Below are 14,775 nucleotides of genomic sequence, written 5' to 3'. Positions count from 1 at the left end.
GCATATGGAGATTCCCAGGCTAGGGGTCTAATCAGAGCCTACACCAGAGCCACAGCAACGCGGGATTCCAGCCGCGTCTGCCACCCACACCACAGCTCACGGCAACATCAGATCCTTAACCCACTGAGCAAGGCCGGGGATTGAACCCGCAACCTCATGGTTCCTAGTTAGATTCGTTTTCACTGAGCCACGCCGGGAACTCCTGGCACCTGTTGAACGCAATAACCTAGGCTAACTAGCTGGGGCCTGCGGGAGGGGCCCAGTTCCCACGCTGGCGGAAGATGATGGGATTCGAAGGCTTGTTTCGCAGCCTGTGTCTCTCCCTCCGATGCCGGAAGCCTGGGAATTATAACCCATAGTTCAAAAATCTTAATGGAGACTATGTCCACTGAGACAAAGATGGGGAGAAGCCTCTCCAGCGGCTGAAAGAATACTGGTAACTTTCTTCGCCTTTGCTGGATGGATACCAAGGGCCTGCAGCTGCCACTCTGGTAACCTCTCAGGCTCACCTGAGACCTGTTGGCTTTCATTGTCTAATTTTCAAATGATAAATGAGTTAATTATTATGTACTCCTTGATTTGTGGGGAGGCAAAGAAGCGGGTATCTGAAGCTCAAATGATGACCTGAGTGGGGGATCCCTGGTTTAGAACAGGGATGCCGGGAGGGACCAGGCCTGGAAGAGACGAGGAGCGTCCAAGGGCGAAGCGCCGCTCAGCCGTCACAGGGCTGCCGCGCGACAAGCATTTGGGGAAAGGTAGGACCGGGTCCCCGCCACCTGCCGGTCAGCAGCCCTACCCACAGTCAGGCCGCGGCCGCCCTGGCCTGGTCCCAAAATATGTGAGCGCCGCCCCTCGCTCCCGCCCCCTTTCCCCGCCGCGCCCGCGGGGTCGGGGGCTGCGCGGCCGGCGCCGGGAGCCGGGCGGGCGTCCCGGCGCGCGGGGCGGGCGGGGGGGGGGGTGGAGGGGGCGGCGGGAGGCGGGGCGGAGCTTGGGCGCCTCGCGGAGCTTTATTCCCGGCCGCGCGCCGAGCGGCGCTCAGTCGACCGAGGGAGCTGCGCGCGGCACGCGGCTGGCCTGGCTGAGGCGCAAGGGCTCGGGCGGGCGGGCGGACAGACGAACCGACAGACGGAGTGAACGAGAGAGGCGCCGGGCAGCCGCGAGCTCCCCGCACATCCCAGCCAGGCCTGCACCCCAAGGCCGGCAGCAGATCGTGCCCGGCGGGGTCTCCTGCGCTCTGCCCGCCCCGGCTCCCGTGCCAGCGCCCAGCTCCCGCCGCCGCCTCTAAAGTGATCGCTGCCTCGCCGCCTCCGCCCGGCCCGGGACCATGAAGCTGCTGCCGTCGGTGGTGCTGAAGCTCTTTCTGGCTGCAGGTAGGAGGGCTGCTGCCGCTCCCGGGGGTCGGTCGGGGGGGATGGGGACGCTCTGCCGGGGGGCACGGAGGGAGATCGCTGCTGCGTCCCCGGCGCGGGCCACTTGGTGGGGCCCGTGTTCCCTGGCGGGCGGGCGCCGGCTGCGGTACGTAGCGACGGGGGTCTGGGCGGGGGGTCTGATGCGGCCTTGCCCCTCACCCGCAGTGTTCTCGGCGCTGGTGACCGGCGAGAGCCTGGAGCGCCTGCGGAGGGGGCTGGCGGATGGAACCAGCAATCTGGTCTCCCCTACCGAATCTACGGACCAGCTGCTGCCCCCGGGAGGTGGCCGAGGCCGGGAAGTCCTGGACTTGGAAGAGGCAGACCTGGACCTTTTGAGAGGTTAGTGCTGGGGCTGTCCGTCCTTGGACCTTGGTGGGCAGTTGAAGAATAAGTGGATCTGGCAAGGATGCTGCTTGCACACACCTGCGGTTTGGGGGTTTTCAGGGAGGGAGGACTTCAAGGAAAAGCCCCTTGGCCTGCCAAGCTCCCTGGGGGATCCTAGAATGTAGGTCCTGTTGTCTTTCTCGCCCTGGGGTCTCACGTGGCTCCTTGCTGCCCTTCTGGATACTTGGGGGCAAATTGAGACAGGCAAGGTGTCTGGGCTCGGTCCATTCCTCTGAGGTAAACTGGGTGAGAGATGCAAGGAATGCTTGAGATGCTTCCCTTAGAGTGTCTAGGTAAAAAGGGGCACAAGTCCTAGTTTCTACATCAAATGACTTTTATGCATAAAACAAGGTAACAGATGTTCGGATGCTGGGCACCTAGGAGGTGTGTCCTGTTAGCCTCCTCCGTCCACCTGTCTCCAGGTTGGGCAAACGGAGGGAAATGAGGAACTCTTGGTCCCTGCAGAGACCAGCTCCCCCTGGGAGGGCTGTGAAGAGTGAGCACTGGGTTCCTAGAGAGCTGTATTGAAATGCTGGGTGTCTCCCAAGTCTCCCCACGCCCGGATACTTCCTGACCACCTTGAGTCCCTGAGAGAGACTTCAAGGGAGGAAGGGCTGGTGGGATCCTCCCACCAGCCGAGCGCCGTGGCTGAGCACATGAGTGCAAGTACAGGGCAGAGTCCAGAGCCTCCGGTATTGCTCGCTTCCCTGCCCCCAGCCACCTGCAGAGATGCTTGAGGGTGGAGCAGGGACTGAGCCCTGGAGCCCTGGAATGACTATATTTGGCTGCAAAGATACCCACCTGTTCTAGCTCCGCCTGCTCCTCAGCTACCCCTCTTCTTACTCACTCAGCTTCCCTGAGGTGTTGTGTATAAACCCAGGGTCTGCTCCAAAGCTGAGGCTGGGCTCCTGCCTTCCATCCTCTTGACAGTGGCCCTCTGGGGTCACCCTTGGCCTGAACAACCTGGATCCTCCTGGCCCTGTCCTTCTAGGCAGGGCAGAGCGGGGCCGTGACTCACCCTCCACCCACACAGCTGCTCCTCATACCTCTGCAGACCTGACTCACTGCTCCCTCTCCCCGGCAGGAGCCTAGCTGTCCCCCTGTCACTCTCTCCCTCCCTTTTCTGACCAGCTTGGCCCTTCTGCCTCAGTTTCGCTGCAGCTCTGGTCAGCAGCTTCCTCTGAGCATCCGCCTTACCTTCTGAGTTCTGAAGGGGTCTGGGGTTGCACCAGAAGAGCCGGGGGGTTGGGGAGGCGGCTACGGGACTGCTGGCACCTGCCACTTCCCTTGTCTTGGGTTTGCTGGGCAAAAAGTCCATTTTTTCAGTTCTAGGGATCCTATCACCTTAAAAAAAAATGTTGCCATTTATTACGTGCCTTCTATGTACGAAGCACTCAATATGTTTTTGTGGGTTAATTAATCCTCATTACAACCCTCTGAGATAGGAACCCCTGCCCCCGACTTTTTACTGAAAACCACAGGGTTCAGAGAGATGAAGTGTTTTGCCCAAGACCACAGGGCTGAAATTGAAGCACAAGTCTGCTGACTTTAGCCCATCTATTGTCTCACTCCTGGCTCAGCATCCCAGGTGCTCTGGGCTCGTCTAGGACAGGGTGTGTGTGTGTGTGTGAGAGAGAGAGACAGCTTGGTGTGTTAGAAAGAGCACTGGACGTGGAGTCCAGAGACCACATTTCAGATCCCAACCCTGCATGACCTTGGGCAGGTCACTGACTCTTGGCACCTCAAGTTTTTCACCTGGAAATGGAAAGATAGAGCTTTTTAGGACTGCACCAGTGGCATATGGAGATTCCCAGGCTAGGGGTCCAATCAGAGCTACAGCTGCTGGCCTACACCACAGCCATGGCAACATCAGATCTGAGCCACATCTATGATCTACACTACAGCTCATGGCAACGCCGGATCCTTAACCCACTGAGCAAGGCCAGGGATCGAACCTGCAACCTCAAGGTTCCTAGTCAGATTCATTTCCACTCTGCCACGATGGGAACTCCAGAAAGCTATATTGTGTGTGTGTGTGTGTGTGTGTGTGTGTGTGTATATTTTTTTTTTTTTGTCTTTTTGCCTTTTCTAGGGCCACTCCCGCGGCATATGGAGGTTCCCAGGCTAGGGGTCTAATCGCAGCTGTAGCCACCGGCCTACACCAGAGCCACAGCAACAAGGAGGGATCTGAGCCGCGTCTGTGACCTACACCACAGCTCACGGCAATGCTGGATCCTTAACCCACTGAGCAAGGCCAGGAATCGAATCTGCAACCTCATGATTCCTAGTTGGATTCATTAACCACTGCGCCACAATGGGAACTCCAGAAAGCTATATTTTTTTAAATCAATTCCACCTTGAGCATCCTAGGACTCCAGTCTAATGTATGATGCTCACCCTTCTGCTGGACACGTCACTACAGCCATAGAGATCAGGCCCCTTTTTTTCTGCTGGAGGCAGGGGAGAGGGGACTGGCATGAGAGCCCTGGGCTGATGGGAGCAGCCCCTGGTCAGTCCTGGCTGGATGTCTGAGAGGTTGTTTTGCCCCTTCGAAGTATGAAAAGAATGGGGAGAGTCACCACAGTTCTAGTTCCTTCTGATAGTTTTACTTTCCATTTCTCTACCTCTCGTGCACTGTACGCTCCATCCTAGAGAGCTATACACGGGACCTTTGGGGATAAATGCAAAGAAACCTTTGAGAGAAGCGACTAGCTGCCAAGAGCACAGAGCAGGGTAAATATTTCGCCTGATGTCTAAAAAGCAACGCTCTTGGAAACAAACACAATATCATAAAGCAACTGTAGATCCATAAAAATATTTAAAAATTTTGCAACATTAAAAAAAAATAATCTTCCCTCTAACATAGCCTCCAAGTACCTTCTCTAGCAGCAGTTTTTATCTCCGACCCTGTCTTCCTGCAAGTGGGTCACTGAGTGCAGCATCAGGAAATGAGGCTGATTTAAGGCCGAAATAGAAGCATGTGGGCGTGGGGAGAAAGAGATGAGGCCGGACAGTGGGCTGGGGGCACGGTGGGTAGACTTGCCCAATCGGCTGCAATCCACCGAGGCTCACATTCTTAGAATGAGGTTCTTAAACTGAGCTTGTGAAATGCCTTCCTTGGGACTCTCCCACCCCCACCGCCTCTACTTCCTCCCCCAGCTTTGGGTGGTCTGTGCCTTCTTGCTTCAGCTGGGAGGCCCAGAGCCCAGGGGCCTGCCCGGACCTCGGACCTCAGGGAGGAGCCTTCCAGACGCTGTGCTGTTCTCGTTCTTGCCCCTGAGCGAGGCAAAGGCTGAACATGGTGCTTTTCCCCCCGCAGCTGATTTCTCTTCCAAGCCACAAGCTCTGGCCACACCGAGCAAGGAGGAGCGAGGGAAAAGAAAGAAGAAAGGCAAAGGGTTAGGGAAGAAGAGAGACCCGTGCCTTCGGAAGTACAAGGATTTCTGCATCCACGGAGAGTGCAAGTACGTGAAGGAGCTCCGGGCGCCATCCTGCATGTAAGTAACACTGGCTCCCCCTTTGTCCCCCAGGTGGCTGTTCCTGGTTGCCCCTGTTCCTTGAATTCATCATTCTGCCCAGTTTCTTCTCACCCTCTGGGAGGAAGTTGGGAGGAGGGGAAATATTTTTAGTCAGCGGAAGGAGCTCCCCCCCACTTGGGATGCAGTTTCCTGTGGCCTGGGTTTGTGACGCTCTTTCATCCTTGGGGGCGTTTCCTGCTTGCTCAGAAGTGAGCCTGTGGCCAGGGGAGCCGACACCTGTAGGCAGGTTCTTCGTTTCTGCCTCATGCCCTGCTCTGGATGGGAGAAGCCAGTAGGGCACATGGCAGAGCAGGGCTCCCGGGTGATGGCACTACTGTGGCCTCCTTTCCCAAGCCCTGCAGCCAGGTGTGAGGCGCCTTTGGCTGCGTGCTGTGCAGGTATGGGGTGTGTGTCCTTGGACCTGAGAGCATGGGATTGAGCAAATGCGGGTTGATTCTAAGGCCCGGCGGGATTGTACAGAAAGCAGTCCTTGTGGGAGCAGGGAGCAGCCCCTCCTTCCGTCGTCCTCACCCCAGCGAGGGCCAGGAGGTGGGGGACATGGTGGGTATTGACCTTGGGCCATGGGGGTGAGAGAACCGTTCCTTTGTGCAGGATTAAGGGAAAATGGAACCCGACTCAGAAGGCCTCAGCCCCCGGCCAGGCAGCCCCAGCCCGTCCCTGGGCAGGGGCGTGAGTGGCGGGGCGGTGGGCTCCCCAGACACTCTCCTAGGCCAAGCGTAGCAAATGGCTGCTTTGGCAACCCCTCAGGGGTGGCGGCACTGCCATGCTCTCTGGCAAGCATCGTGTCGCCACTGTGCCCGAGACCACCACCCACATCGGGCTGCCAACAGCCACTCTCTTCTGGGCCTGCGTTTCCCATGAAGAGGCAGCCTCTGTGACCTGGGAGACGCCAGACGGGGTCAAGAGACTGCACGCAGCTCCCCAACCCATCAGGAAGGCCGGCTGACCATCTCTTCTGCCGGGATTGGTACAGATCCCTTGGCTTTTTAAAGCATCTTTGTCCCATCGGAGCTCATATAGCAGAGCTGCCCTGTATTTGGCAACTGGCAGACCCATCACCGCCCACGCTGTCAACATCACTTGTGTGTCCGCTCTTTTAATATCCTTGTCAGGAGCTTCGTATTGGAGGGGGTTGCTTCAGAATGACCTAGACCGTCCCCAAATTATTCTTTCCAAGGTCTTGGGACCAGGCAGGAAATGTTTGTCTTAAATTGGTAAAATGGCCTTATGAGCGCAGGGCGGAGCCAGTGACTGAGAGTAGTCAGGATGGATTGAGGCCAGGAATCTGTCTGGGCCGAAGTGGTCCAGGGCGTTGGTGGCTGGACTTCCACTGCTCAGCTGGGAACCCTTGCAGGGCTGCTCTCCTGGAGAGCTGAGCTTGGCCGACCACCTGAGCCCCGAGAACCTCGACTAGATGTTGGTTTCCTGGCCAAGGTGGCCTTCGGGATGGTGGTGATGACGGGGAAGCGCCTTCCCTCCTGTGCCCTGGAGCTTTACAGTGTGCATATAATACGTGTTGAGCACCTGCTCGGTGCCAGCTCTTCTAGGGGACAGGACGATAAGGCCCTGTCCTGGGATTCTCCAAAGCCCTCTGCTGGGTAGGCAGGCCTTGCTGTCTCCAGTTGAAAGATGAGGAAATTGGAGCCCGGAAGTAGGAAGTGATTTGTCTGAGATCAACTGCTAAATAAAGTGGCAGGAGCCAGGCAGGCGCTCAGGTGCCTGACTTCCAGTCCAACATGCTTTTCATGCCCCCCGGGCTGCGCGGGGTGTTGGCTTATGTCCTTCTTCCCTGTCTGTTCTTACAGAGTCAGAGTAGGATTTTACAGAGGACAGCTATTGGCCCACAGGTCTCTTCAAGTTTTTATCAGCCGAAGAGCGTGGCAGGCTGATGTGAAGACTTTGTGTCTGCTTCCCAGGCCCATCTTCAAGGGGCCGGATTCTGTGTCTGGTTTGGCTGCCTCCTGCCTCCAGCCCTTGGGACTCAGGGCAGCAGGTAGCAAGAAGACACAGAGCTCCTGGTTTGGGAGAATGGGACATCTAGGCACCTCTATCTGGGGCCCTTTGTGACTCTTTCTTGCCTCCAGCCCCAGGAACCGCCAGCCAGGGTGTGTCCAGGCTGCTGTGGTAAGCCTGAGGCTGGCCAGCTTCCTAGACCAGCCCTCCACGCCACCATCAACAGGAAAACCCTTTTGTGTCACCAGCCAAACGTTGCCCTCAAAGAGCAGTGTCCTGGGCTCCTGACTAGCTGCTGACCCAGAAATTGGCTGCAGAGTTTCCTGTGGCAGGAGGGAGCCGGGGGGCAGTGAGCTGAGGAGGTCTCAGAGCCTCACTGCCCAGACGTCAGGAAGGAATGGCCAGCCCCCCGTCTTGGGTGCCATCCCGCTCTGGTGTCCCCTTCCTCAGGATGTGGGCAGTGTCCTCTGGAGGCCGATTATAGAATAGCTCTCACACATGCGGGACTCGGCCTTTTATGAAGTTCTGTCATCTATTTATCTCATTGGCTCTTCACAAAATGCTGGTGAGGCAGGCACTTTGTCCCGTCTTTCATGTGAGAAAACCAAAGCTTGGAGACAGGCAGGTCTCTTGTTCGACGTCACCTGGCTAGAAATAGCAGCAGGACCCGTCCGGACCTCGTGTGCTCTGAGTCCCCTCCGCCAAAAGATGCCCCCTCCACCTCCTGGGGCAGGGGTAGACAATCCGATTTGGAAGGTGTCTCGGGACTCTAGAAGGTTCTTGCTTCTGTGGTCTTGCACGTTCTGAAATGGGTCACAGGTGTGGGTAGGAGGAACACGTCCCAGTTTGTTGGGTCGCTGGTCCTGGGCGCGACGCACGATCTTGCCCCCACCCTGGGATGCTTGAGATGCTCCTTTCTTGGGGGAGCCCCGAGCTGTCTGCACAGGGAGGGGGAGGGGGTAATATTAGGATGTTTACATTATTATCCTTTTGACTCAGGGTGGGGGTGGAGGGATTATGTAACTGAATATTGCGGGCCTCTGAGGCCAAGCTTTATTTCTATCATCTGAGTAACACCTTTGGGGTTTGGCTGGTGCGCTGGAAGTGAAAAACAGACTCCACTTCAGCTGCCCTCCCCACTCCCCGCGAGGCAAGCACAGGCTCTGAAGTCGGCCAGGCTGCCCGGTTGCATCCTGGCTCTGCCCCTGGCTAGCTGTGTAATCTGGGGCAAGTTCTCTCCCAGGAGCCTCAGTCTCTTCATCTGCAGAGTGGTGACAGTGGCTTCCCCTTCGGAGAGATGTTTTGAAGACCGCGTGAGACGGTTCTTGTAAAGCAGTTAGGACAGAGCACTTAGCTCACAGTAAGCCTGTCCTGTGTGCTATTTACTATTCATGATTCACGGTGACAGGGATGAGGGTGACGATGGGAGAGCGCACAGTCGGAAGCCCCAGACACCCATCAAGCCCATCAGACAGGTGTTTCCTTGGCGTAACCTGCACGGTGCCGAATGGAGAGAATTAAAAATTTGGAATCTGCCAAGACTGATTTTTCATCTTGGCCCATCTGCCCCCTCGTTGTGAAACATTCGGCAAATCATTTATTCTCTCTGACCCTCATCTTGGTCTTTGAATCGGTAAAAGAGGCTCTACTTGCCTCCCAGGGTGTTAGGAGTCTCAGCTAAGCTGGTCGGTAAGGGTAGTGTTCACACACTGTAAAGTGCTGGGCACAAGTGATTTTCCAGGGCCGCTCCCGAGAGTGTCCTCTACGTCCTGGCAGGATGGGGGTTGCTGTTTTGCCCATCTGGGCTGTTGGGACAGATGCATGGAAAGACCGGGCAGGGACCTTTGTGCTCTACTGTGAGCCTGACCTACATGGATCCTGCCATGAGGTGGTTCCCCAAAACACCCAGGAGGAGCTGGGAAAGGGAGAGGTGCCAGGCAGGAAGGCAGGGGAGCCTGGCTGTGGGTCTGGGCAGATCTGCTCCTTGGAGCTTTCCTAGTACCTCTCAGCAGGAAGAAGGGATTCCTTGCTCTGAGGAACCAGGTGCCCCAACTCCTTCCCAGAGGATGTACAGGTCAGAAGAGACAGCCGCCAGGTGCTCGGGGCTCCCTTCAGCAGCTCGTGGCCTAAAGTCCTCAGGCAGACAGGGCCACTGCCCCCCAGGCTGGGCAGTCATGGACGGGAGTGGGCTGAGCGCACTGTCAGACAGTCCACGTCCCCGTCTCTGCCCTGCTGTGTGACTGTGGGGAAAATAGCTCTGCCTTCCTGTAACTCGGGGCTCCTACCTACATCAGAGCATCTCTGGGATGCTCAGATAAACAGACTTGAGTGGGCTTGTTCACCTGCCTCTGCGTCTTCCCGAGAGCTTCCAGGAAAGGTTTTGTGTTCGAAGAGGCAGTTTCCATCTGATTTCTTTCTTTCTTTTTGTCTTTTTAGGGCCACACCCACAGCATATAGAAGTTCCCAGGGTAGGGGTCCATTTAGCGCTGCAGCTGTTGGCCTGCACCATAGCCACAGCCACACCAGATCTGAGCCGCGTCTGCGACCTACACCGCAACTCACCGCAACGCCAGATCCTTGACCCCCTGAGCGAAGCCAGGGATCCAGCCTATATCCTCATGGAGACTAGTTGGATTTTAACCTCCTGAGCCCCCGCAGGAACTCCTGATTTATTTCTTGAGTGAGAAAAGCCAGGGGGGTGTTTCTGCCATTCCAAAATGCGCTGGCAGGACAGCTGGGCAAGATGTTTTCTTGGTTTGTTTGCTTTGTCCTGTGATGAACAAGACCTGACGGCCTAGGGTTCACAGGCCAAAGGCCAAGTGAAGCTTTCAAGCTGGGCCTCACAGCAAGCGGGGAGCTGGGAGATGAATGAAGGAAACTTGAGAAAAACGACTCCTGGCAAAGGAGCAAGGCCTATTAATAGGCTGGGCAGTGGCAGAGAGCGACTGGACGCTGGACGCACTGGTGGCGAAGGCTGGGTTTATTTCTGGGCGTTGAGGGTTGAGGGGCCTCCCTGGAGGGAGTGGGACCCGATGCCCTGAGCTCAGCCCACAGCTCTTGGGCCCGAGTCCTCTGAACGGGTTTAAACAGACCATCTCAACACACATGAAATGAATCATCCACACGTGGTCTGTATCTAGCCAAGACCTGAAGTCCTCCCTGGCTTCTTCCCTGCCTGGAGCAGGAATATGGGGCCAGAGAACCAGAGGGAGAAGAGAGGGGGGGCGTGGAGTGAGGGAGGAAGGCCAGGAACCTTCAGAGGGGCTTCTCAAGAGTCTTGAACTAGAGGAGGAGGGACAGCGATCACAGTCGGGGACTGACAGGCGGACGATGTGAGCAGCGGGCTTTGGCTTCGGTAGGTGGCCCGTTGCCAAGAGTGAGGCCAGTGCACTAACCTCGTCTCTGCTCTCTTCTGTTTCGGACCAGCTGCCACCCCGGTTACCACGGAGAGAGGTGTCATGGGCTGAGCCTCCCGGTGAAAAATCGTTTATATACATATGATCACACCACCATCCTGGCTGTGGTGGCCGTGGTGCTGTCGTCCGTCTGTCTGCTCGTCATTGTGGGGCTTCTCATGTTCAGGTGAGTGTTACAGCCTGTTTCCACACATCGCTTCTGTTCCTTCTGCTCCGGCTTCTTCTACCCGATGATCACGTGAGCCTTCCAACCCCCCACATCCCGGGCCAGGAGTCTAACACTCCTGGGTACAGGCTCTCCAAGAACCTGGCTTCTCTGGTGTGACCTGAGTCCAATGTCTAGAGCCCAGGGCAAAAATCGCCAGGCCGTAGCAGGGCCTGCTGCTCACCGCAGGCTCAGCAGCCCACCCTGGGGCCAGGCCTCTTCACACCGCCCTCTGCCCCGGCTCTGTTCTTGGCTGGCATTGGGGTCAGGGCATGGGTGGCACCATCGGGAGATCCTTCCAGTCCTGAGACAGTCAGGCCTCAGGCTGTGCTTCCAATCCCGGTTATGTCCAGACTGGGGAGGCCTGCTAAGCCCTCTGTCCATTTACGAGTAGTGGGGTCATCTGTGGTGAGGCCTCCATCCACTCACGCCCTTCTTCCTAAGGCTTGAATCTTTCCGTGACTGTCACCTCTGTCCCCCGGCCTCTTAAGGATGCGGTGAGGATTGCATAAATGGGGTGAACCTTGTCTGCAAATTGTAGCCTACCGTGAGAGACAGGCACCCCTTGGGCCAGTTGGGTCTTTGGCCTGTTGGGCTGCCCTATGTCTCTGGGCCTTTCTAAGTTTGGTGAGAACCATTGGGCCAGAGTGTTCCGGAAGGACCTGCTCGGGGACCTGCATCCTGTTAGAACAAACAGAGCTTGCTCACTGGGCTTATCTCCCTCAGGTACCACAGGAGAGGAGGTTATGACGTGGAAAATGAAGAGAAAGTGAAATTGGGCGTGACTGCTTCCCACTGAGAGAAACTGTGCTCAAGGTAATGGCCCAGCCCTTGCCCCATGGCACCGTCACCACCTTTCCTGGATCTGTTTCCTGGCAGGCTGGATTCTCCTCACCGAGGGTTGGGGGCAGGCTGCTGGAGGTCACAGTCCTAATGCAGAGGTGTTTTTCAGAAGCACGTCAGTGCTGCGTCTGCACGGGGGTGAAAGTTGCTAGAGAGAGATGGGCAAGAGAGATGCCTGCAGAGACAGCCTCGCAGCCGCTTCTCCTCTCCTTCCCACCCCTCCCCAGCTTTTTCCACTTCTTCAGACTGGGCCCAGGAGACGCTTCAGCCCTCTTAGCTGGATTCAGTTTTAAATGCCTTCCCCTGTGCTTTAGGGATCCGCTGGGGACTGCTGCCTCTGAGAAGATCCGAGGTGAGCTCAGACTCTGCAGAGTGGAAGGACTTCACAACTGGCCCCCAAGAGTCCTTCAGCCCCCGCTGCCACCTAGATCGGGCCTTCTGAAATCGCTTTGCCAAAATACCAGAGCCTTCAAGTGCCAAACAGAATATGTCCAGTGGGATCTGGGTCTGAAGAAAGCAAACGTGTGGAACCTTTGTGCCCTTCTGATTCCCCTCCGCCAAGCCCCACGTGCCCCCGTAAGTTTGTTTAAACACTTGTCTTCTAGATTAAAATGCCATGTGCTCCAGGGGAGTTCCCACTGTGGCACAGTGGAAACGAATCCGACTAGGAACCATGAGGATGCAGGTTCGATCCCCGGCCTCGCTCAGTGGGCTGAGGATCCACTGTTGCCCTGAGCTGTGGTGTAGGTCACAGACACAGCTCGGATCCGGCGTTTCTGTGGCTGTGGTGTCAGCCGGCGGCTACAGCTCCAATTCATCCTCTACCTTTGGAATCTCCATATGCCACAGGTGCGGCCCTAAAAAAAAAAAAAAAAAAGGCAAATTCATGTGCTCCAGGATCTTTGACTGAAAAAAAAAAAAAAAGAAGAAGGGGAAGAAGAAATCAAGCTTTGTGGACTGGAAGAAAGTGACAAAGATTGAGAAGCCATGTACTCAAGTCGCCCCTGAGGGATCTTCCATTTGGACCCTCCAGCGCTGGATTTGATGAGTTAACTGTGAAATACCATAAACCTGAGAACTCTGAATTTGGGGACTTCTACCCAGATGGAAAAATAACAACTATTTTTGTTCGTTTGTTTGTTCGTTTGTAAAATGCCTCTTAAATTATATATTTATTTTATTCTATGTATGTTAATTTATTTAGTTTTTAACAATCTAACAATAATATTGCAAGTGCCTAGACTGTTACTTTGGCAATTTCCTGGCCCTCCACCCCGCGTTGCCCGCCATCGGGCTCAGCATCACACGCCTCTGCCGCAAATCTGCGATGGCTCTGGGACCCTTCTGCCGTCGTCCCCTGTGGTCTGTTCACATTTCTGAGGATCTTCCGCGTTCGGAGTGCCGCGGGGGGAGCTGCGTGTGGTCAGGATGTGGGAATTAGCGTTGTCAGATCCACTCTATGAGTTGGACTGCCGTCTTGCCTAGGCGATTGTGTCTACCGTTTGTATTTTGAAAGCGCAAGGTGCTGATGTCAAGATGCCACAGATATCAGTGTGTCCTTGTGTCCTCTCCCTGCCCCATCTCGGAAGAGCTCTCCTGTGGCTCTCCTGGCTCCTCACCCGCTCTGGGCCCAGGCCCGCCGACACGCTCCTTGCGTCAAGACATCTCTCTTACTCCTGCCATTCTTCTGGTGCTACTCCACACAGGGGTCAGTGCAGCCCAGGACACTCTAGAGAAGGTATCAGCAGAGAAGAAGGCTGAGGAGGAGCAGGAAACATGGGAGCTGACTGATCTCGGTAATTGATAACCTACCAATTGCCACAGAAAAGGTGGGAGGTGAGGCGGGCTTCTGCACAAACCCCCTCTCCTCACCAGAACTGCAAAGGTATGCTGTCATGGCCCCTTCTGGAAGTTTCTGGTGCCATTACTGAACTGTTACAACCTGTATTTCCAAACCTGGTTCATATTTATACTTTGCAATTCAAATAAAGATAACCCTTACACCAGAGGCTTCTGTCTGTTTGTTCTGTCTGGAAACTGGTTTAATGTAGGTGTTTTCTTTCTTGCTTTTTTTTTTTTTTTGGGCCATGCCTGCGGCCTGTGGAAGTTCCTGGGCCCGGGGCTCAAACCCACACCACAGTAATGACCCAAGCCACTGCAGTGACAACACAGGATCCTTAACCCGCTGCACCTGAAGAGAACTCCTAATGTAGGTTTTTTGTTTGTTTGTTGTTTGTTTGTTTGTTTGTTTGTTTGTTTTGTCTTTTTGCCATTTCTTGGGCCGCTCCCGCGGCATATGGATGTTCCCAGGCTAGGGGTCCAGTTGGAGCTGTAGCCACTGGCCTATACCAAAGCCACAGCAATGTGGGATCTGGGCCGAGTCTGCGACCTACACCACAGCTCACGGCAACGCCAGATCCTTAACCCACTGAGCAAGGCCAAGGATTGAACCCACAACCTCATGGTTCCTAGTCGGATTTGTTAACCACTGAGCCACAACAGGAACTCCCTAATGTAGGTATTTTCTAAGCTCTGTCTCTGTATTAGGCTATACGGCAGGCCTGTTTATGTGTGCTGAGTTCCCCCCACAATCCTGCGACGGAGGGACTATTGTCTCTCTCTCTTTATTTTTTTTGTTTTGTTTTGTTTTATAGGGCTGTAGCTGTAGCATATGGAAGTTCCCAGGCTAGGGGTCCAATCAGAGCTTCAGCTGCCAGCCTACACCATAGCCATAGCAATGCCAGGTCCAAGCCACGTCTGTGACCTGCACCACAGTTCATGGCAATGCTGGATCCTTAACCCACTGAGTGGGGCCAGGGATCAAACCTGTGTCCTCATGGATACTAGTCGGGATTACTACCACTGAGCCACAACGGGAACTCCTGTGCTGCCTCATTTTTTTCAAAATCGTAAACTGAGCTTTGGAGAGGTGATAAAACCTGCCTGAGGATACACAGCTGGTAAATGACAGAGCTGTGCCTGGGATTCTGACTCTAATTATTTGTCTCCCTGCTTACATCACACCA

At 55.5% G+C, this 14,775-nt stretch overlaps 1 protein-coding gene across 2 annotated transcripts; it reads left to right on the top strand.

The window, feature by feature from the left end:
* On the top strand, positions 1,020–13,757 carry HBEGF (heparin binding EGF like growth factor). Of its 2 annotated transcripts, XM_021081491.1 has the most exons (6): positions 1,020–1,370; positions 1,575–1,748; positions 5,113–5,290; positions 10,712–10,867; positions 11,633–11,722; positions 12,064–13,757. In XM_021081491.1, the coding sequence occupies exons 1-5, from the start codon at positions 1,325–1,327 to the stop codon at positions 11,703–11,705; spliced, it is 627 nt and encodes a 208-aa protein (XP_020937150.1). In that variant the 5' UTR covers positions 1,020–1,324; the 3' UTR covers positions 11,706–11,722; positions 12,064–13,757. The 2 variants fall into 2 exon arrangements, with proteins under 2 accessions (XP_020937150.1, NP_999464.1); NM_214299.1 differs by lacking the exon at positions 12,064–13,757 and having other exon boundaries at positions 1,325–1,370; positions 11,633–11,705.

The sequence above is a fragment of the Sus scrofa genome, chromosome 2 (assembly GCF_000003025.6).
Source record: "Sus scrofa isolate TJ Tabasco breed Duroc chromosome 2, Sscrofa11.1, whole genome shotgun sequence".
Taxonomy (NCBI): Eukaryota; Metazoa; Chordata; class Mammalia; order Artiodactyla; family Suidae; genus Sus; species Sus scrofa.
The sequence above is the reverse complement of the archived record's forward strand: the minus strand, read 5'-3'. Positions and strand labels throughout refer to the sequence as shown.

Bases quoted from the DNA above. Each gene is read 5' to 3' on its own strand.
- HBEGF (XM_021081491.1), top strand. From the start codon at position 1,325: ATGAAGCTGCTGCCGTCGGTGGTGCTGAAGCTCTTTCTGGCTGCAG. The intron at 1,749-5,112 runs GTTAGTGCTGGG...TTCCCCCCGCAG, and splicing joins AGACCTGGACCTTTTGAGAG to CTGATTTCTCTTCCAAGCCA. The intron at 5,291-10,711 runs GTAAGTAACACT...GTTTCGGACCAG, and splicing joins CTCCGGGCGCCATCCTGCAT to CTGCCACCCCGGTTACCACG.